The sequence below is a fragment of the Danio rerio genome, chromosome 5 (assembly GCF_052040795.2).
Source record: "Danio rerio strain M-AB ecotype USA chromosome 5, GRCz13ab, whole genome shotgun sequence".
Taxonomy (NCBI): Eukaryota; Metazoa; Chordata; class Actinopteri; order Cypriniformes; family Danionidae; genus Danio; species Danio rerio.
Window position 1 is genome coordinate 40,598,796 of NC_141025.1, and position 23,107 is coordinate 40,621,902.

Here is a 23,107-nt window from a genome sequence, read left to right on the forward strand (position 1 = left end):
ATAATGAGCCTAATTGATATAGATTAAAATAACTTGATGTAGATTGTTGCTATTATTTCAATTACAGACTTCATATATATACTCAAAATGCAGTGTTATTTTAGTCCACTGGGCACTAATTTAACAATATAATATAATATAGTATAATATAATATAATATAATATAATATAATATAATATAATATAATATAATATAATATAATATAATATAATATAATTAACAATCTTAGCAATTTCTATAAGAATATTAGTATTATAAAAACGTTACTAAAAGCTTATAGTAAGTATGCTACTAATCATCTTTAAATACCATTCATATAAATAAGGAAACATAACTAAGCTGACACGTTAAAATATTTAGAAATCACCTATTTTCATTCAAATGATCTTCAGGAAACCTATGCATCATATGCAAATATATGAGTGTCAAGAAATACAAAAATAATAACACAAGTCCGACATACTTAAACTTAATAATATCCTCAAAAAAAGTTTCCAAACAGTTGAGTCTGCACATCTTCTCTTTTATTTTGATTTATGGCCTCGTGATGCTTTTACGAGCAAGTTCAGCTCATTATTTAATGCAAAAAATTCCGCTTTAAATTACAGTAGAGAAAAGGTTTATTTATGTGGTGCTATAAAGCACAGGAGTGTAAATACACTCTGGCTGCACACCCTGCTATATTCAGTAGTAACCATGGTGATAAACCATCTTGTTATGTCTACTGGGGAAAATATGCTTATCAAGCCGCATGGTAATGTAAGCAGTAAATAACTTGATCATTGCACAGCAACAGTGGAAATCTAACAGCATGAAGCAGCTTCGGGCCACACCACATTACTAAGGAAAGCTGTGTATGTGTTTGTGTGTGTGTGTGTGTGTGTGTGTGTGTGTGTGTGTGCCTTTTTTTCTTTCTTTTTCTAGACCACAACTGTGAGAACTGGGTTAATGTGACCTGAGTTGGTCAGACAACATACTGGTCAGAAGAAAACACACACACACATGGTCAGAGCAGTAATAGTTACACACACACACACACGCACGCACACACACACACACACACGTAGACACACGTACACACACACACACTAGTGTTATTCCTAGAAGATCATTCTTTAGTTACACACACTGTCTCAAATATTTCAATGAAACATGATCCATAATTTACAGGTGTAATGAAACGGTTCAAGCCAACGATCACTACAAAAAGCAATAATCCCTCTGAGTCTGTATGAGCTTCTTGATCAGCATTGTTCAGGCTCCACACAAGACAAACCGTGACCTTTCCTCCAGCGTTTGCTTCAGCCTCCTGTGGAGAGCAGACACTACTGTATGTCACACCTCTCACATCTACTGCTATGTTTTGTGTAGCGGATGCCCTTTCAGTCGCAACCCAGTACTGGGAAACACCCAAACACACTCATACACTACAGCCAATTTAGCCTACCCAATTCAACTATACCCCATGTCTTTGGACTGTGGGGGAAACCGGAGCACCCCAAGGAAACGCACACAAACACAGGGATAACATGCAAACTCAGAAATGCCAACTGGGGCTCGGACCACTGAACTTCTTGCTGTGAGTTGACAGTACTAACCACTGTGCCACCGAGCCACCCCACTTATTAAAGTAAGTAACATAAAACATTTGTTTTCATGACTGTCATATCGTCTTTTACAGTGTAGAAGCACTATATCAGATGTATTTAAACATATGCTGACAACTATATACATGTATAATATTTTACTTTATAATGAATATAAAAAATAAATACTAGACAAATATTATATATATATATATATATATATATATATATATATATATATATATATATATATATATATATATATATATATATATAATACTTTATTTACTTATAAATAAAATGTGTGATTTATACAAAAAAATAAAGTCGAACCACTTTACAGTTGTATTGCTATTTAACAAAATAAAAAAAGAAATTACATTTTTGTGACTGTATTAAGAGTTTAGCTTAATTCCGGATTATAGTAAAACTAGCATAGAGTGGTAAACAAACATCAGCATCTCTTGCCGTTTGAGATTTAGGCACCATTGTAATTACACTATACCTCATTCAAGATTAAGATTGCATTAAATAAAGCTCATAATCATAGAATCCATAATCGTCTAAAAAGATGTGACATATGCTGATTTTAAACAAAATAAACAGGAATGTAAACACCTTAATCGCATTATTACTGCTCTGACCAATTCATGTGTTCACACAATTTCATAAATAAAATTTGTGAGACTATTTTTGTTCCTTATGCTAATTGCTGGCCTGACTGCAGTCTCTGATCTATATCTTAATGCAAAAAAATAAATAAAAAATGCTACAGTATATATATATATATATATATATATATATATATATATATATATATATATATATATATATATATATATATATATATATATATATATATATATATATATATATATATATATATATATATATATATATATGTGTGTGTGTGTGTGTGTGTGTGTGTGTGTGTGTGTGTGTGTGTGTTTATGTCATTTAATAAGAAATGTGGCAGTTTATTTATTTAATACAGGGAAACAGAAAATGTACTTGAATATATAAAATTGAATATAGAATAAGTAAAGTTTTTACTACAGTAAACAGGTGTGTTAAGCCTATTTGGCTCTTTCAGAACTCAATTGGCTATGCCTGTCTATAGAATACAGTGGAATACTGCTAGTTTAGCATAACCCTTCCATATTAGACAAACATTTTAGGTGTTTTACTATTAAATTATTACTCATTAATGTAACATTAGGCTTGTTTCCTGAAATAAAAATCCTAAAATCCTTGGTTGACGATACTAACTACTAACTAACTAACTAACCATCTGAATAAACATAAACATTAATCACAAAATTACCAAATTCATAGAGGCATGACAATCAACACAAATTGGAACTGCGTCTTTCTTTTTAAAAGAAGACAAGTGGCAAATCAGGATTTCACCATTTTCAGCAGGTGGGTTGAACAATAAAACAGTAGTTTCCAAACAAATTCCTGGAGAACACTGCCAATTCTGCATGTCTCCTTAATCAAACACGCCAGATTCACCACATCAGCTTATTAGCAGAGGTTTGATTGGATGTGTCAGACATAAAAACATGCAGAGTGTGCGTTTTCGGAGTGCTGATTTAGAAAAACACTAACTTAAGGATGCAAATTAAACTCAATGTACAAAGATATGTACAATAGTATAAATTATGCATGATTAAATTTTTTTTTTTTTTGGAAAACAGACATCTAAATGTGACACGGGGCATGAAAACATCATAACAGCTAGTATGACACAGGAAGAAAATGTCCTGTGGCGTGAGTGAAAGAAGCTGCTGTAGGAGTGCCTGCATGCAGATATGCAGATGCCATGATAATGAGCTGCCCGCTCATGCTGGACACATTAGGACTACACGCCTCTATCTGTGTGTGATCTGTGTGTGTGTTTTTCTTCCACTAAAATCAAAACCTTGTGTTGGGCTGCAGCATTGGCCGGTCATTCTCTTTAAATGATGTTTGCAAATACTACTGAATCAACTAAAGAGTAAATGACAGGGGGTGGAGAGATCGTGCGCATATTTAGATTTGACGGTCCAACTAGTGACAGCGTTTAAGGCCGTGTATGAGTGTTAGTAAAGGACAGGCCCCGTTGAAGAGTGTGGTATATTTGGAGGGGGGTGGGCCTGGCTATTAAATGGAGGATGACAGGGAGTAATTATTCTAATGCGCTGCTTTGCAGTGTGGCTGGGTTAAGGTGTCAGCTGCGAGTCATTAGGCCTGACATGCGCTGGATAGCGACGAGACAGCTGTCTCCCTCCCAGGTGGGCTGACCCGCGCTGCTGCCACCACGCTAACCGGACACCGCGGTTACCCTACCCTGCTAGCATAGATAGCCTGTGTGATGAATACCAGCTCTTCAGTTTTACTGCCCAAACACTCATTAACTTTCTGTCTCTTCAGAGAGATGAAAACATTAGTAGAGAGAATTTAAATTTTCTTGAAGGTCAAAAAGACAAACAAGAAAAAAAAAAAAGTAAATGAAATAAATGGCCAAACAGAACTGGCATAAGTCAATCCTTTTCTCGTAGCAAACACAGCAGAATGGGACAGTTTGATGTTAAGAAAAGTAAAAGAAAAAGAAGGAAAGTTCACACAGAGAGATGGCAGCATACAGCATTCATTTACACACTGTTTTTGTGGCTGTTTCAGTGTATTATGCAAATCAGGTAGCAGTGCAAATACACCCCTAAAAAGCTATTTACACTGTGCTGTTTCTTTTTTCACAGACAATGCATAAGTTAGAGTCCAGCTTCACTTCATTTCTTGATATAGGTTTGGTTGTAATAACCATATTTGATAGTTGTCATTTCTTTATTTAAGAAATATCTGCCATTATAATTTACAACCTATTTTTTACAATCAAATTCTTGAGGAAAATTATTTATATATTGCAGTCTTAAAAATTAATTGATAAAAATTGTGGTTATTATTATGAACTTCAATATTCAGTCAATATTGAAACTGCAGTGCTATTTCAGTCAATAAAGGCTCCTTTAATTTACTATATAATATAATATGATATAATATAATATAATATAATATAATATAATACAAAATAATACAAAATAATACAAGATAATATAATATAATATAATACAAAATAATACAATATAATATAATATAATATAATATAATATAATATAATATAATATAATATAATATAATATAATATAATATAATATAATATAATCAAACGTTAATTTACATGTATTTACTAAGTATTAAGTCTTTTAATAGCCCCCAGTAACACTTCAGGGTGTTTCCAGTGAGTATTTTAACAAGAAAATTATTTTATGTCAACAAGTAAGAAAGGATCACTATTTTAACAATCAAAACACATTCAGGGTTTTGAAGAGCAAGTCTTTGACAACTGACAGTAAGCAGTAAACGGCAACTTTGTGCATGCTACAAATAAATATTTATTGCATATGTTCTGGTTCTGCAGAATCAACGCCCCCAAGCCAAGCCTCCAACGACAAAGACAGAATTAGTGCTAATATATGCAACCATAACAAAGAGCAGAACCTTCCATATCCTTATGTTACAGAGGATCATATCAGCCCATACCCGATGGCCTTACTTATGAAAAGTCATGAGTCTGTGCATATGTACCTCAGAGCAAAGTTCACAGAAACAACCCACGAAAGTCTAACCAAAATGATACTGCAACATCCCACGGACAGAGACGAAAACACAAGCTGAAGGTTCACGCTAAATTCTAATGCTTCCTGCTCTGCGCCAAGTTCTTATAATTGTTACTTTCATGGTTTATGCAGGCTTACAGTGGTACATTTAAGACATTTTATGTGTTTTATATTCTAATTTGACAGTTTATAAATTATATACGGAAACAATTCATCAGTATGTTTAGTCTTTCTGTGAATTGTAAAAAAGTAATTCTTCAATTAAGATGCATTTCCTTGACATACAAAATTTATTAAAGATATGCAAGTGGCCTCCTAGTTGAACTTTTTATTACTTATTGACAAATATGTTTTTTTGTTTTCTGATGCCATCTATGCCATCTTTCTGATGTAGCTTCTATAACTATGTTAGTGTTAGCAAAACACAGTACAATCTATTTTTGCTGAAGAAAACTCTCAAATAACACAATTTTATTCTTGTATTAAATTTAAACCCATTTTTTTCAGCTGCATATTAAGTAATATGGATGGATTTACTCTTCAGTGTTTGAACTCTCAGCAGTGAATATTAAACCACACTGAACTGAACTAAACTGCAACACTGAAAACTGGACTAACACTGTTTCAATTGACCATAATCTTCTATGTGAAGCTGCTTTGACACATTCTACATTATAAAAAAGCACTATACAAATAAAAATGAACTGAATTAATATGCATCTTGTTTAAAATGCACAATCAAATCACCACTAGAACCTAAAGTTTGTTAACGAACTTTGATGTTGTCTTGAGAAAGCCATCGTAACTGCAATAGGAATGGAAATGGCAGTTTGGCAGGAAGCATAGGCAGTTGCTAAAATGTTTATGGCATTACTAGGTGGTTGCTAAGCAGTGGCTCAATGCAAAGCTCGTGTACATGTTTGATCAAAAGCTAATACTTAATTTCTATCCAATGTTATTGCATTTAGATAATTATATATAGCATGTAGCTAATCGTTATTAGCATTTGGCTCATTAATTTTACCATACATAACGCACAGGAAGTTCCATTTGCTGGCATGAGTCAAACGAGCCAATACCCAGCTCCATACAATGTTCTGATGTAGAGATATTGCTGTTTTTAAATGGTTGCTAGGTTAGCCTGTTTTATTGCTATGGTTACAATTGACAGCTTAGTGATGATACATCAAAGCCTCTTGCAAATACGAATGATACTGTATATACTGTAACAACCCAGATGTCTCTATGATAGTCTCTTTTACAGTCAAAAACTGAACATTATGTAAAAACGGCTTGAACATATGGAGTTTAAGTCATGAAGTGTATGGCTTGCCACATTTCGCGAAAAATAATGCTTAAAAATGATTTATTGGAAAACTATAAGTCTAATAAACCTAAAAAGATATGGCAACAAAATCTAATGTTGAACACCAAATTTGTGGCTTTTTTTTATATGCCCAGATTATTAAAATGTAATACTTAACATTTTTTTTTTCAAAAATGATAAGTCTGATTGGCATGAGGAGATACAGCAACAGTCTTGAATGCAGAAGACACATTTTGACCAAATTTGTCACGCCATAGCGCATTTGCTATTTACATGGCGGAATTTGTAAGTGGAAAAACTGAAGGCTTCACTAGAGAGAAAACAGTTAAACAGCATCTACAGCACGAGAATGAGAGAAAGAGCCTTCTCATTCTTTACTTTCACTACTTTCGCACAGACATTGTGACAGGATTGTGGATAAGAAAGAAGACAATCCTAAATGCAAACAATGTATAACATGATTTACAATATTGGAATAGGCAGGTCAATGAGGAGAATGTTAAGTTGTTATTGTTGATGCCTGTGTGTCAGACTTAATACAGATCCTAACATAGCAGATTATTCATTCATTCATTAATTTTCCTTTGGTTTAGTCCCTTTATTCGTCAGGGGCTGCTACAGCGGAATAAACCGCCAACTTATCCAGCATATGTTACACACAACGGATGCCCTTTCCAGTACTGGGAAACATCCATACACACTCATTCACACACACACTACGGACGATTTAGTTTATTCAATTCACCTATAGCGCATGTCTTTGGATTGTGGGGGAAACTGGAGCACCCGGAAGAAACCCACGCCAACACGAGGAGAACATGCAAACTCCACACAGAAATGCCAACTAACCCAGCTGGGATTCGAACCAGCGACCTTCTTGCTGTGAGGCGAGAGTGCTAACCACTGAGCCACCGTGATGCCCCATACAAAGCAGAACACATACCTAAAAATGGTATATTTCAACAACATATGCCTTTCCTTTTGTATGTTAACCAATTTATGATCTGTGAACCACCACCTGATTAATAACATTAAATCTGAATCCTAAAACAAACCCAGATGAGGATCACTACACAGATTTCCCTAATGAAATTAAACCTGATTCTTCAAAAATCTGATTTTTTTTTTATTTTTTGTATATGAGACAGGACTATTACACCATGCGTTTATAACAATCAAAGTCCATCTGTGTCCTCAAATAACCTTAAAGTGTCAGAATGTTGCGATGAAGTTATTACTCACATGAAGGCTAAAGTGAACACATTCGTGATACCAAACAAATTGCGCCCCATGATTCCACTGGGCCCAAAACCAGAAAAAACACAAGCCCTTCTGCTCCTAATCATGAAAATCCGTGGAGGCCAAACACACACGCACACGCACGCACACACACACACACACACACACACACACACACACACACACACACACACACACACACACTAGGGCTGAACAATATATCGTTTCAGCATCAATACTGCAATGTGATCATTCACAAAAGTCACATCACAGATTTGGAATGCTGAGTCTGGATTATAATTTATCATTTGCATGTTTTTACTGCTAACAACAATTAATTTTATTTAATTACATTTAAAACGAAGTCTATCCAGTATTATTTTACATTTGATTATTCAATTACAGTATACCTAAATCCCGTTAGACTCCATTGAAAACAATAAAACACTGTTTATATAATTCGATCTGAATCTTTTTTCTTTATTTTATTTGTCCATGCTTGTTTATTATATTCTATGAAGATGGACTCCTAAGCAGAATCACCCCAATCAATCTAAAATTATTAATTACTTCTAAACAGAGAAATTCAAGTAATTTGATTTTCAAATTATATTTATAATGCAATATATATATATATATATATATATATATATATATATATATATATATATATATATATATATATATATATATATACATATATATCTCGCAGGAATAACAAAATATTAAAGCCCTAACACACACACACACACACACACACACACACACACACACACACACACACACACACACACACACACACACAGAGTATCTCCTAAAGCCCCTGACTTTCATTAGATCTTCATGTCAGGCCTCCAGAGATCGTCACATTTCATCAGTCGCTTGCTACATCATTACTTCCCTCACCATCCTGTTGACCACATTTATGTCTTAATTAGTGCTACTGCCGCTACTAACTGCGTACTTTACACCGATTCTACAGTACAGTTTGAAATGCAGTCAGATATGTATGCATGAGAACAAAACGAGCAGCATACTGAGATCTCGGCTGTGTAAATCTTCCGTGTTGGACAGATAGACGGGTATAATACTCGGAAGTTCTCGGCGCAGGAAATTTATGCGTCTGCCACTTCGGAAGGGTTTGGGCCATCTGATGGGTTAAAACTATTAAGACCACAAGAGCAGTTCTGCATCTGTGCACACAAAAATCGGGATTCAGAACTACTTAAATGCATTTGTTTTGAGACCCGCAGATACATATCCAGATGATTGTGATGAAAACAAAGGAAAGTAAACAATGGCATTTCCCACAGATCGGATCTCTTTATGTCGAAATCTCTCTGCTGACGACAAACCCTGAGTCCTTTCTTTCTACTTGATTTGATGATCTATGATATGATGTATGGGACAGAATGACCTATAACTCATTAAGGTTGACTTCATCATTAAACTCACTAGGTTCGATTATAAAGTGCGATGATGATCTATTATAATGATAAATGTCATATGGATCGCGATTAGCATCTTTTTAATTTTGATAAAGTGTGCGAGCAGAAGTTTTGTGAGTGACACTGTGCAAAAGCAGGACTTTTTGATTGAGTTTTTTTAGGGCACTAGCTTTGCCTCCTCTGAGAGATTGTTTGACTGACAGGACGGAACAAATACATAAATGAATAAACCAATTTTTTCAACAGCTGCACGATAATTGTCACATCTGTGTCCTTTCTTCCAATCAATTATGAACCACGAGTTGTAATTTATTTATGGCCAATTCAGGCTCTAGTGATGAAATGTTAAAGACACTCCAAACGCAAAGTGATATAGGGATGCCAAACTTGCCATCTTAAAAAATACATCTGCTCAAAATTACATGCTGCATTGCATCACATCTGTAAGAAAGTGACTTGCAGCCCAAATCGAGGGACGGTGTGTCTTATCTATAATGTGATGTGATATGAGATCTAGAGGGAGATGCCAGGGTGCTGTTTCACAGAGCGCAGCCAAACACTGAGAATCGGTGGTGAGAACGAGAGAAAAAAACAGGGTTAAACTCTTGCTTTTAACACTATTAAAGTCACGCTATTATGACCGCAATTAATTAGTATCTAATAAAGATTAGAACTGCATTTAATATTACTTGGGCCATCGGTTTATAATAAAGAGGCCTCCCAAATTTGCATATTAAACCTAATTAGCATAACCAAGCCGCTGAAAACCCATGCATGTTATTCAGAGAGCTGAAAATATGCAGCTAGAGACTAAAATTATACATTGTGTATTATAAAAGTTTATTCATTCATTCATTTTCTTTTCATCTTAGTCCCTTTATTTATATGGGTGACCACAGCGGAATGAACCGACTTTACAACTTTAGCGTGCGATAATTAAGACATAAAAGTTCACATTGGTTCAAGAGTATGCCTACAAATTCAAAATATTAGATTTTTACTTCAACATTTAATTTAAGTTAATCATTTTACATGTGTCTTATTTGATTTTAATCATTGGAATTAAATTAATTAAAAGTTGAAAGCCACCACTTTCAATTGCTCCCCTTTTTTATACTGTATTTTAATATGACCGCTGTTGCAAAATGTGCATATTTGCATATACTAAATGAACAAACCAATAAACAAATCTCATAACAATAGTCATGTACTGTGTTCATCACTTTAAATATTCAAATTGATCAGACGAGGGAAGGAGTGAATTACAATACATTACAGATTCCCTGTATGATTCTTCCATAGGTCTGTCACGCTTAAGGAGAACAATCAATGCGACAAAGCAGCCCAGGGAATCTCTGACACTAACAGTAATGCTGTTTAATTAAAGCCAAGATTCCAGCTCTCACTGCAACGGGGCTTTGATTTTAATAGACGGTGAAGAAATGGCCCGCACGTTGACGCGAGCACATTTGTAGCCAGTCTGGCCAAGGGAAAAAAAAAAGAACGCACACACATAAACGCGGCAGGACTTCAGCTCGGATTGAATCAGGGGGTTAAGGGGAAGTACACAGAAGCTTGCGCCTGTGTTAAACAGTCTGCTAAAGGGGGCAGGTACCAGCCCACCCAGCTAATCAGCAGAATGTGCTCCGATACAGTAGAAGAGGCATTTGTGAGCACATGCCTCTGTCACATACATCACTAACAGAAAACAAAACTCTGTAGGCTAAAACGTTTGACCTCAATATGGAAAAAAGAAACACAACGCAAACAAAGAGGAGAGAAAATATGATTGTTAATGGATTGCTTTATGTTCGGATCAAGCCTTCAATCCAGAAAGAAAGTTTTAAGTCAAACAAAGCCATGCTGAAAGCTTAACAAATGGAATTAAAAGCACGATGCACAATCATAACAAAAAAAATTAAGAAAAATATGTCAAAAATTCTAACCAAAAATTTTATTTACATATTATTATTATTAATAATTAATTTAGTTTATAGTTTACACCTTGTTATTTTAACCTTTTAATCGTAACATAAATGTTTTTCTTTTTAAATGAATGGAAATTCAGAGTTGAGAATCATAAGATGACACTAATGGCAATTTAATAGTGCTTAATGTACTGAAGACAATAGCCTTGAGTGCCATAAATAAAGAAAACGCTATTTATCTACATTTGTGGACATGTTACTTCCTCTCCAAGCCCATCTAGTGTGTAAACTACACAAACCCAAGGGCTCTGTCATCCCCCCCCTCCACTTCCTAGTTCCCAATGCCACCCTCCAAACCAGCTCACTAGGGTCCCCGATCTAATCCTGTTACCAGGAGGTCTGGCTGTTTGAGGAGGCTCATAGATTAACACGGCAGACATTGTCGAATTTACAACCAGCCACATGGACATCTGCCCTACTTTCCGCATTTCACATATCCCAAAAAAAAAGAGAAGCTGGTTCAAAGAGCAAGGGGCCATTTCGTGAAATCGGCTAGCCAGTCATTGTTAAAGCTGTCATTTCTCCTCTGGGGCCGGTGCGCTTTAACTGAACTGTCAGCCTTCTACTTAATGCTTGTTAATGGTAACAGGCCAGTCTGCTGATAGCACTAATGAGGACCAGAAAAAAAGACACAAGCATGTTTAAAGGATGCACACCGATTGTCATAACAAACACAATGGAGCTGTAATGGCCACAAAAAAAAAAAGAAAGACAATTCAGCTACTCAAGGAAAAGGATGAAGTTGTGCAGATTTACGTACAGCAGATGGTGAAAGACTCATACTTCTATGAATATGTTAATGTTTTGTTACGCGGTCAGCTCTCGGCTTCCATAAACAAGTGCTTTCTTCTGCTTTATTATTTGTGACGCTCTGATTTAATTCCAATTACCCCATTAATTAGAAATCTTGCGCCCTCTGATCTAGGGTATGTTTCAACTTAATAACATTTGCCAGCTTTTATTTGTACACGGAGACCAGCGCTTGTATTTGTCTGCAGAACAGAAAGTGTGTGTTTTTTTCTAGTGGCAAAACAAAAACCTAAAACTGTGTTTGTGCTGTATTTGTCACATAACATTCAGTGATAACACAATCAGAGAGAGACTAAATCATTAAATACTATTAAGCGCTCTTATCTCCTGTCATTTTTCTTGAGATGTGAGCGCACAATTTGCGTTCTTGTTTAATCAGCACATTGATTATATGAAATCTGCATATCAATGGGACACATCACAAAAGGTTTTTTTTTTGTGTGTGTGTGTGTGTGTGTGTGTGTGTGTGTGTGTGTGTGTGTGTGTGTGTGTGTGTGTGTGTGTGTGTGTGTGTGTGTGTGTGTGTAAAAGATTAAGTAATTTAAATGCAACCAAAACTTATTTTGCCATAAATCTGAAGTGCTTTCGCACACATAATTAGAGGCAATAACTATAACAATGTAATTAAACTAAACAACTGAATGAATAAAATGAATGTGATGAATAAAATAAACAAATAAATTAAAAATAAACTAAATAACTGAAAAAGTTTCATCAGTGCAATCACTAAACAAATAAAAATCTGTATTTTCAGTTTGTTTTAATTTGAATAACGTAAAAATTTCTCAAGAGATTTGTTCAGATTGCAGACAGTTAATGTGTGTGCTATTATTTAGTGTTTTAATAACATCCATCGTTTTTTCCTTCATTGTAGATTAGATTAAATTCAACTTAATTGTCATTACACGTGTACAAGTACAAAGCAATGAAATGCCGTTAAGGTCTAAACCAGGAGTACAATAGCCGCAAGTGCAGGATCTAGGTATAAGTTATAAAGTGCAATTATAGAAAAACTAAGGTGATATTTACAGATGGATGTACTATGAACATTATATACAGATTATATTAGCATTTCTTAGTAGTATTTGTATTAGTATTTCTTGTTTTAAGTATAATTCTTCCTAAATGTTCTAGGATTTATACCTATGAATGAAAAAAACAACTTGAAACACTACATCTTATTCATTCAAATAACAAATAATCTGACGACAAATAAAAAAATAAGAACAAACTTTTAAAAAATACTGAAATTATATGGAGCCATTTCATATTTTTAAAAGCCACAAAATGTTTTAAATTACTGGTTAACACATTTGAAAATATCAGTTTTGCAGGGGTGTTTGATGACGAAAGGCCAAAGGAAATTCACCTTCAAAATAGCTTAATATTTGTCTATGAATTCATTTTTAAGCTGCTGAAAATCAGTAAAAGGAGCTGAAAGTCAACATAGATACTGCATAAAATCAGCCTACAAAAACTTGTTTTAGGAAAAAATTATTCTCAAAATCGCACAAAAGTCACAGAAAGAAGTTTGAAAGGCAACACGTAAACTGCATATCTAAATGATTCTGCTCAGTGCCAAGCAAACCACATTTCTGTTTTACTGCTGATCTGTTCGGTGCAGCTCAGTTCTGCTCATTAGGCAGTTGTCCCTCACTACAGCAGCCAGACCCACTTCATACTGGCCTTGCTAGTTCATTAGGACACTGTTCGCTCTCTTGGCTCCCGGGGTAAAACACAAACAGTGCGCGGTCTGCCGCTCTGCGCCCTAATCCAGTCATGAAACTGGGCTCTTAAACACTATTGCGGCTAAGCCTGGCCATGTGTGCCTGCGACCTGAGGGACGCGGCCCGCCAGCCTCCAGCCTTAATCTTTCCCTCGTTCTCACTCTCTCCTTCGTCCTCCACCCCGTCGCTATTTCTCCATGCCAGCGTCGCCTCCCTCTCTCCCTCTCTCCTGCCTCCTCTAATGGCATTCTTGAAGAGCTGGCCCCGCCGTGCCGCCCGCTCGCAGTCTCTTAATTAAAATGCTCCCACCGCTCTGTTTATGTGACCGATGACTGTTAAATTAAGATGCTGTCACACTGGGCCGCTACAGTGCTTTTTTATTTATTTTTTTTATTTGCGACTTCCGCCACGAGCGCTAGGCCGCGGGTCTGCGAGCTGACATGTTTTCTTTGTCTGAGGTCGGAATTTACACCATTTAAAAATACACTCCACCTCATTACAGCACTGCCCTAAGGAGGCGAGCAGTCGGCATGGGCTAATAAGGTATGTGTTATACAGAGGCTGATTTTAATAGGGTTTAATGTATGCAAAGGCTGCGCTAAAGTGACATTATACGTCTTGAACAATGCTTTCTGGGGGTGTGGGGAGCTATCGGTGGTAAATCTGCAAATCTTGTGTGTGTGTGTGTGTGTATGTGTGTGTGTGTGTGTGTGTGTGTGTGTGTGTATGTGTGTGTACTGTGGCTGTGTTACACATTGAGCCTCGCCTGGCTTCAAAACATCTGACTGTGTCGACTGAGCCTGAGTAAGTGAGTGTGGGAGTTGGAACCAGAGAGAAAAATGAGGATTGATTTTCGTTTGAAAAAATATTCAAAAGAAATGTCCTGCTGATCGACGTCTTGACAATGAATATTGCAAAAGCACCCAATGCGCGATCACCATCAGTTATCATCATTACTCCCATGCCACACCCAGAAACCTCCGGTGAGGAAACTGAAGCAATAAAAAGAGGAATCCTGTCATCGTTTACTCGCCCTCTTATCGTTTCAAACCTGTGTGAGTTTCTTTCATCTGTGAAACACACAAGATGATGTTTTGACCTGTCATTAAAATACAAGTCAATAAAGACCAATAACGTAGGTCAATAACGTGTTAAAATAAAACATTAATTCTCAATACTGGAAAAATACTTAATGATCTAACGATTTGTATAGCAAATAAATTCTGTTCTTTTTACCTTTACAATTACACTGTACAAAATGCAGAGTTCCACACAATTCGATCATGTTGTCCCAGCACAATTTGATTAAACTATTAACAATTAAGAGAATTGAACATAAAACAACTAAGTTGTTCCAAAAAATCACAAGAATTGTGTTGTTTCAGCTCATTTCAAAGTAGTCATTTAAACAAGCAGCAAATATTTTTGGAGTTTATCAAATAATCCTGAAAAAAACATTTTCAAAACTTTTTTTAGCTGCAAAGATGCTACTAATGTAAGAAAAAATGCAACCCAGGCTCATTCTGAAAATGTACCTCTATATACATCTATCTGAAGACCATCAAATAATTCCCAGGAGCTACAGTTTTTTTTCGCAGTATTTGTTTTTACGAGTTCATGAGAGGCAGCTGTTTACGCTTTTTGAGATCTCAGTTCTCTCGTGTGTGCCATCTCGCCTGCTGTTCTCTCGTAAATCCACCCGAGGCTGCTGTCGACTGACTGTTTGACTGACTGAATGACTGACTGATCGACTGACCCATTGTCCCCTTCCCTAAACCCAACCAATAGTATTTTAAAAAGCACCCACCCACTTACTTTCCAAAACCCAACTGACAAATTTAAAAACCAATTCAGAAAAAGAAAGTCCTCGTCTGATTTTTACTACGTTTCATCAAACTGCTATTTACTTTTTTTTTTTTTTTGGCTTTTGACCCGTCATTGTGGTCATCTCCTCTCTGCATCTCAAGTCCACCGACGTACATGCGAGCTGACTAGATAAACTGGTAACAGGAGGCAAACCATCCATACGGAGGTAAGCGGTCAGCTGGTAAGCATGAAAAGGAACAGCGTCATACTGCCCCGTAGCAAAAAATGAAATGCAGCCAAACATACTTCTGGCTACATAATTCACGATCTCCAGAAATGTATATAGGGCTACGTTTTCAGAATGAGCTTATGTTGAAGAAATGTTTCTTGAACACCAAATCAGTATATCAAAATGAGTTTTGTGGGACTAAAGACAAATGATGCTAAACATTCAGCGATCACATGGATAAATGAGATTCTATTTCAGTTTGTCACTATTATTACTGTTTTATTTGAATGAATGGATAAATAAAACAAGCCTTAGTGCGAGGAGGAGACAAAAACAGAAAAGAACTCTTATCCTCCCTGTACATTCAAATGAGAGTAAATGATGACAGAAGTGTCTTTTTTGGGGAGGGGGTGAACTTTCTCTTTAAGACCAACAGCAGCAGAAGAAACAAAAGCCTTTTTTGCGGGTCCTGTCTGGATTTTCCCTTTGTGTGGTGGCTCTCTGGGGTTAATGTATGTTAATGTATCATTTATAAAGGTGCTTATTAGTGTGTTGCAGACTGCTGCTTTGTAAAACAATACCGAGCCCTGCTGAGACTGTTAGTTAGAGGCAGGAGCGAGCGAGAGAGAGAAACACAGAGGCGGTCGCGTGTGCCTGCGTTCAAAAGAGCCCCCGCCAGTAATAGGCCAACCCTTGACGCGCTGCCACCTTCTCTACCTGCTGTCCCCTGCCGCTCTTTCCGGAAACTTGACGGCAGATGTTGCAGCGCTAAGCTGGCTCTGAAGTGCCTCTCTAGCTCCCCGGTCTCCCTAACAACACAGTCAAACCACATTAGATCTCTTTATTTGTGCCTCAGGCAAGTTCGGCAGTGCAGCTGTGTCCACCCTCCGCTCTACCTTTGGTGTTGGAGCCCCTCAGGCGGTAAATGGGAGAGCAGAAAGTGTTCAGGCTGTCTTGAAAAAACTACATCTGCTGACAATCCAGCAGTCTGTCTGTGGGCGGGGTGGGGGGAGGGTCCGGGAGGGGTCTCCAAGCTGAACAGATGTCTGCGACAACCTGCTTCCTTACACCTGTACGAGTCCTCGTAACCCCACGGATCCAGCGCTGAAAAATTCATGACCCCGGAGGGTTCCTGTCGGGCATCAAAGCCCCCCCTCCCTTCTCTAGCCAAGCGCACGAAGCCCACCTTGGCTCTGGAGAGGGACTCCTCAGGCTTTGATAGCTCATGCCTGCACCCAGTGCACTTGATCAAGGGCTTGACAGTCTGCACAGTCGAGCTGTGGCCTGACTGAAGTGTGCCAGGGTCCCGCTTGGAGGCTCCAGACCCTCTTCTCAGATGTATTGAGAGTTACAAAGGTTTTAACAGTTTGTTTGAAGAAAGTAAAACAGAACAAGTGGCTCAAGCGTGACTGGGATATTTCAGCTAATGGGATCACCAGCGCCGCGGATGCAGTGACGACTTCTTCAAGATGAAACAAACCCAAACAAATGCTTCAAACTGTGCCCTACTTTGAACAAAAAAATAAAAGTTGATTCTTAGGGTGCATAGACTTTTGAAGCTTGTTTACTTCAGCAGTAATTTTGTCTCTGAAGAGGGTGAACCGTTTGAATATGTTGTATAAAAATATTTGAGTTTTTTTTTACTGCATGAATGTCATTAAAAGTGACAGTAAATACATATCTAATTTTGTAAAATACTTCTATTTCAAATAAATGTGGTTCTTTGGAATGTTGCTCATGTTTTATTGTTTTTTGCTTATCAATTACAAATTATTTTATAATTTATAATTGTTTATTTATTAATTATTTTCTAAATAGTGCTCTTTTACTGTATTTGTATTAAAACAAATGTAAACCTCTTTCCAAAAAAAAAAAAAAAAAAAACACTCCAAACTTTTCAACGGCAGTCTAATCTGCACAGGAATGAAACGGCACAATGTGCTTAGGTTTAAGGCCCTTAAAATTGTTTGTACACACATATTGCATTACAAAGGTTACAAAAAAGGAAGTGACTGCAATACAAGTTCATGACAGTCTCATCCTGTTATATTTGCAGCGGCAGGGCTTGAGGTTTATGAAACACTTTTAATGTGCATTCACAGGCGCATGTTAAGTTAAAGTGAATTGTGGGGAATTTCCATTCTGTTCCATTCCGTTTTGATGTCTTTTGTTATTATACTGAAACATTATTTTCTTTAAAACAACATATTATTTGGTAATTAGCTGTCGGCATTTGGTCAGAAATAAACAAAGACACACACCCACACAATAAATAGCCTATAAACTGAAACAATATAGCTAATTTACACTGTATAGCTTTATGTATGGCAGTATGTAAACCAATGCCATGTGTTGGCTTACTTTTTTAATATGCACTGAGGTGAACCGACAGTGGCTTACCTTATCTGCAGAAGTTGGTCGCATAACTGAAACTCGGTCATATTGCCGCCGCAAAAGAGCCCACAGTGCGTCAAGACGGCCCTACCAAGAAAGAAATACCAAATTGTGGCTTTAGTTTGATTTTCATTTTTACTCATCTAAGCACAGGCATCAGACCACACACAGTGGCACTTCCTGCACATGAAGAATAAAACTCAAAATGAGGAAATGGGACAAAAGATAAAAATGATTGACCTCGATAACAACAGAAAATGACTCACTCTGATTGGTGTATACCACTTGGATTCAGATTGATGGCACGTTTGTGCAGGTGTTCTTGGCTTTTTGACCATGGGTTCTTCTGATTCCTCTTGTATTGACACTACTGCATTCTTAGCCATCTCTAGTCTTGCACCTTCCTCTGTAGACCCTTTTTCTCCCCAACGGACCTTTGAACATTCAAGAAAATATTAAAACAAATTGAATTAAATTTAGATATTTATTAATTCATTTTCTTTTCGGCTTTATTAATCAGGGGTCGCCACAGAGGAATGAACTGTCAACTTATCTAGCATATGTTTTAAGCAGCGGATGCCCTTCCAGCTGCAACTTATCACTGGGAAACACCCATACACTCTCATTCACACACATAGGCTACAGACAAGTACTTGGTAATATATACAGTAACAACATAGGTTAAGATTAGGTTTATTACTCATTTCTTAATCCTTGTCCTCACACTTTAACACTGTGCAGTTTCACAGTTTTCTTTTCACTTCGGACTTTTGTTGTAATTTGACTGTAAGTCCCCTACAAAGTAGACTCCACAGGATATTCCGCAAGGATTTCAGTTTAAAGGGAGTATATATCTTTAATTCAAATGGCATTTTAGTGTGTGATATAGTAATTGTATTTCATTTGTATTTTAATTTTTACATTTTATTCATTTACAAAGGTTTATTATGGAGTTATTTATAGAGGTAAATTTATAAATAAAGGTTTCAAAATGGAATAAAGGTTTCAAGTGCCCAGTTAGAAGGCAACGAAAAAGAAGAGAGCAGATAGCAATGCACTCTGTGTAGGGACCTGTTAATCAAAACACAATTCATGCATGAAGCTCTTTTAAAGAGCTAGTTATCTTGCCCTCTCATCCCCTATTTTTGCACTACTATTTATCATCTTCAATTATGTTTTATTGTAACTTCTTGTTTAGTGTCATTTGTATTGTGTGTGTGTGTGTGTGTGTATATATATTTACATTGCACTGAGTAGTAAGATGCACTAAGGCATAATCCCAATTCTATTTTTGTACCCCTACCCCTTCCCTTTGGCGCTTGAAAGGGTGTGAATGGGGAACGGTTTTAAATTTTACCCCTAAGAAATGGGACAGCACTTCAACACCTGTACACGTCATTATATGTCATCATGAGCTCTTGCTTCACATGAGATGGACAACGGCGACTGCTGCAGTTATTTCAGTTGTGTTATTCACTGAATGCAACAATATCATGTTATCATAAAGATATAATGCGGCAATAAGATCGTAAGTGTACTGTGCATTTACACCGTGGCCATATTCAATTCAATTAATCTTTATTTGTATAGCGCTTTTACATTGTAGATTGTGTCAAAGCAGCTTCACATAGAAGATTGTAGTGAATTGAAATAGTGTCAGTTCAGTTTTCAGAGTTTAGTTCAGTTCAGTTTAGTTTAGTTCAGTTCAATGTGTTTTAACATTCACTGCTGAGAGTCCAAACATTGAAGAGTAATTCCTCGATGCACAGCTCTACAAGTCCCGAACCATGCAAGCCATATATACATATTCATCAATGTAAACACACAAAAACAACATTAACAAAGCCATTCCCAGCCGCTAGACTTTTCTGACAGCGGATTCAAGTGTCATCGAGTGTCAGATGTAAAAGTATGTAGTGGAACTGCTATACAGGAGTTATTATTAGGGATCATAGAACGCAATATTTTGTCATTTTTATTTTAGTGTTTTTTTTGTTTTGTTTTTTAAGCATGACGGTAAAACACGAACGTGGTTATGAATAAATTAAAACATGTTTGTTTGTTGTTGTAAAAATGGCGACGCAGTGGGTAGCACATTTGCCTCACAGCAAGAAGGTTGCTGGGTCGCTGGTTCGATCCTCGGCTCAGTTGGCGTTTCAGTGTGGAGTTTGCATGTTCTCCCTGCATTCGCGTGGGTTTCCTCCGGGTGCTCCCGTTTCCCCCACAGTCCAAAGACATGCGGTACAGGTGAATTGGGTAAGCTAAATTGTCCGTGGTGTATCAGTGTGTGTGTGTGTGTGTGTGTGTGTGGATGCTTCCCAGAGATAGGTTGCGGCTGGAAGGGCATCCGCTGCGTAAAAAAACTTGCTGGATAAGTTGGCGGTTCATTCCGCTGTGGCGACCCCAGATTAATAAAGGGACTAAGCCGACAAAAAAATGAATGACTGAATGTTTGTTGTAAAAATTCATAATAATAAAAAAACACTAATTTGAGGATCTCCTGACTCCCATGTGCAGCCATGCTGTCGTTGTAGAAGGTGTATTCTGGGAAATTTTCTTACCCCTTGGTTTCGAGTGTGGTCCAGAAAAATCTCCCTTTCGAGGGGTCTCTAGCCCTTTCCCTTAGCCCTACACTTTCAAGATAAAGAGAATTTGGACACCCCAACCTCTTAACGTGAACGCGCAAAATGAGGGTTAGGGGTAAGGGGAAGAACTAAGGGGTAGAATTGGGATTGGGCCTTAATCTTATCACACATGCATATAATGTACAATGACAATAAAACACATTTTATTCTATTCTAATCTATTCTACTCTATTCTATCTAAATCAGGTGTGTTAAATAAGACACACAAAATATGCAGAGCTGTGGGGTGCAAGGACCGGGATTGAGAAACACTTGGTTAACTAAACTGATTTATTTCTCGTTTAATGTAATTTACAATAAAAAGTACAAAGTACAGAACACAACAGTAAAATTAAGTACTATTGTGGTTTTTTATTTAGCTTTTTTAACTGCTGTTGCAATTAGTCCTTGGATATTCATGCCTGACTCTTATTGAAAAGGGCTTAATTAAAACTGCGCTCATCAAGCTGTAAGTTAAGGCGCATCAATATAGAACAGCTTTTCTGAAGAGTCCCTGGAAACCCCAAACTGTCAATTAATAAAACATTCTTTGCATCCCACGATTCCCTCTATATATATCAGCATGTGTTCTAAATAAAGAGTTAGCAGGCAGGTTGATCTTAGGTACACCTCTTCCCAAGGTCCACGGAAGGCTTTAGAAATGTAGATAGGTTGTCTGGATGAATGAAAGCTTTCGACACATTAAAGAAAATTGTGCCTGGGTAAACCCTAAGCTTCTCATTTGCTTTCAAACTCAAGGGAAATCGTAGTGGAAAACGGTTTTCCAAGATTTCAGAAGGAACTTCAGTGATGTCTGCTTTATTTGGGAGCATGGAGGATGAGTGGCTGAGTGTTAAACAAACATCTAGCTTTAAGATGGATGTGGTGCCAAGTAGCACATTTCAGCTGAACAAAGTTGAATGACAGACTGGAAGTCAGCAAGATGAATTCATCTCGTCACAGCAGTTCTCAATCCTTCAGCGTCAACATGACTTAAGACAGCAGGACATCATGCGAGCTCAACTGGCAGGGCCCTGTCACGTCAAAAGCATCAGTCAGGAGCTGTAATACATTTAAGGAGATTCTTATCAGAAACTTTGAGGTCTGCTGAGCTTGACATCACAGACGCAATATCTTTTGTGTGAAAAGAAGAGCCAATGTTTTTGTGTGGATTAAACTAGAAGAATACACCTTTGTTTCCAAACTCATTTTCAGTAATCCTCTGTGTGATTTTTTTTAGGTATGGACTGCAGTGGTCAGAAACATCTACCCCTCAGCAGTTAAGTATACTTACATTAAAAACATCTTACAATTAAAATAGAGAAAATTAGAAGTACTGCCATATCAAATTATCAACATTTAATGAAATCGCTCCAGGAGCGATTAAAAAAAAGTTATAATTATATTAGAATGCATTTAGAATAGCAATATCACTCATTCAAATTTGGAATTTCTCAGCATGCAAACAGCCAATTACAAAGAGTTAAGTATTCAGTTGTATCTTTTAGGGCTTAAATGGACAATACACAATTTTGCCAAAATGTGTTGGGGAGATAAATACGGTTGATTTAAAAAACAGTGTATCTGTATACTGGGCCTGTGCATTGATGATTGCAGCAAAAAAGAAAACTTGGTACTGAGTTACTTTTTTTTGCGTTAAAACATTTTCAGTCCAACTTATACTTGACAAATTTTAATTTTTTTCATTTATAACTTTGGGCAGATCCATTTATTATGTTTAATAGCATTATCCTGTTTTTCTAACTAGCTATCTATAAGAGTTTGGCAAATTGATTATGTTGCATTGGAAAATAACCCAATTCATGACTCAAAGAACCATAATACCATCCGAAGTGTGAGTCTGTTGTTCTTTTGCATCCTTATCCACTAACCAACAAACAGCTTATACAGGGCTTCTGCAGGTTTTATTAAGTAAAATTTAGGACTTTGTAAGACACTTTTAAGACCATTATGAAAAAAATTTTAGACTTATACATGGCTAAACAGTAAGAGTTATTTCTAGTATTCTTAGTGACACTTTAATGTGTCAAAAAAAAAAAAGAATGTAGTTGTATGCATTTTTTCCACCATAATATGTCCTTCCCCTTTTTTAAAATGACAGGTTTAACATTGTTAAAAGTATATTTATTGTTGAGGCAATTACATAAATAATAAAATAAAACGTTTGTGATGCATTTTGAAAACAGGAGATGAGCCCCTGGTCTAATGTGCCACCTCGCTTGAGAAAATTGTTCTCAAAGACTTATTA

The 23,107-nt window shown here is 36.6% G+C and overlaps 1 protein-coding gene across 7 annotated transcripts in view; it reads right to left on the reverse strand.

Moving 5' to 3' along the window:
• Window positions 1–23,107, reverse strand: part of antxr2a (ANTXR cell adhesion molecule 2a) — an 87,815-nt gene that overhangs the window by 16,385 nt on the left and 48,323 nt on the right. Inside the window, exons 15-18 of one of the 7 annotated variants that reach the window (XR_015490288.1) lie at window positions 18,481–18,648; window positions 18,078–18,301; window positions 8,553–8,626; window positions 7,709–8,015 (exon numbers count right to left, since the gene is read on the reverse strand). Coding sequence is in view for 3 of the 7 variants with exons in the window: in XM_087252036.1 (XP_087108162.1) it covers window positions 18,119–18,301; window positions 18,481–18,648 (351 nt within the window). In the remaining 4 variants the exon portion in view is untranslated. 7 annotated transcript variants of the gene reach the window in all.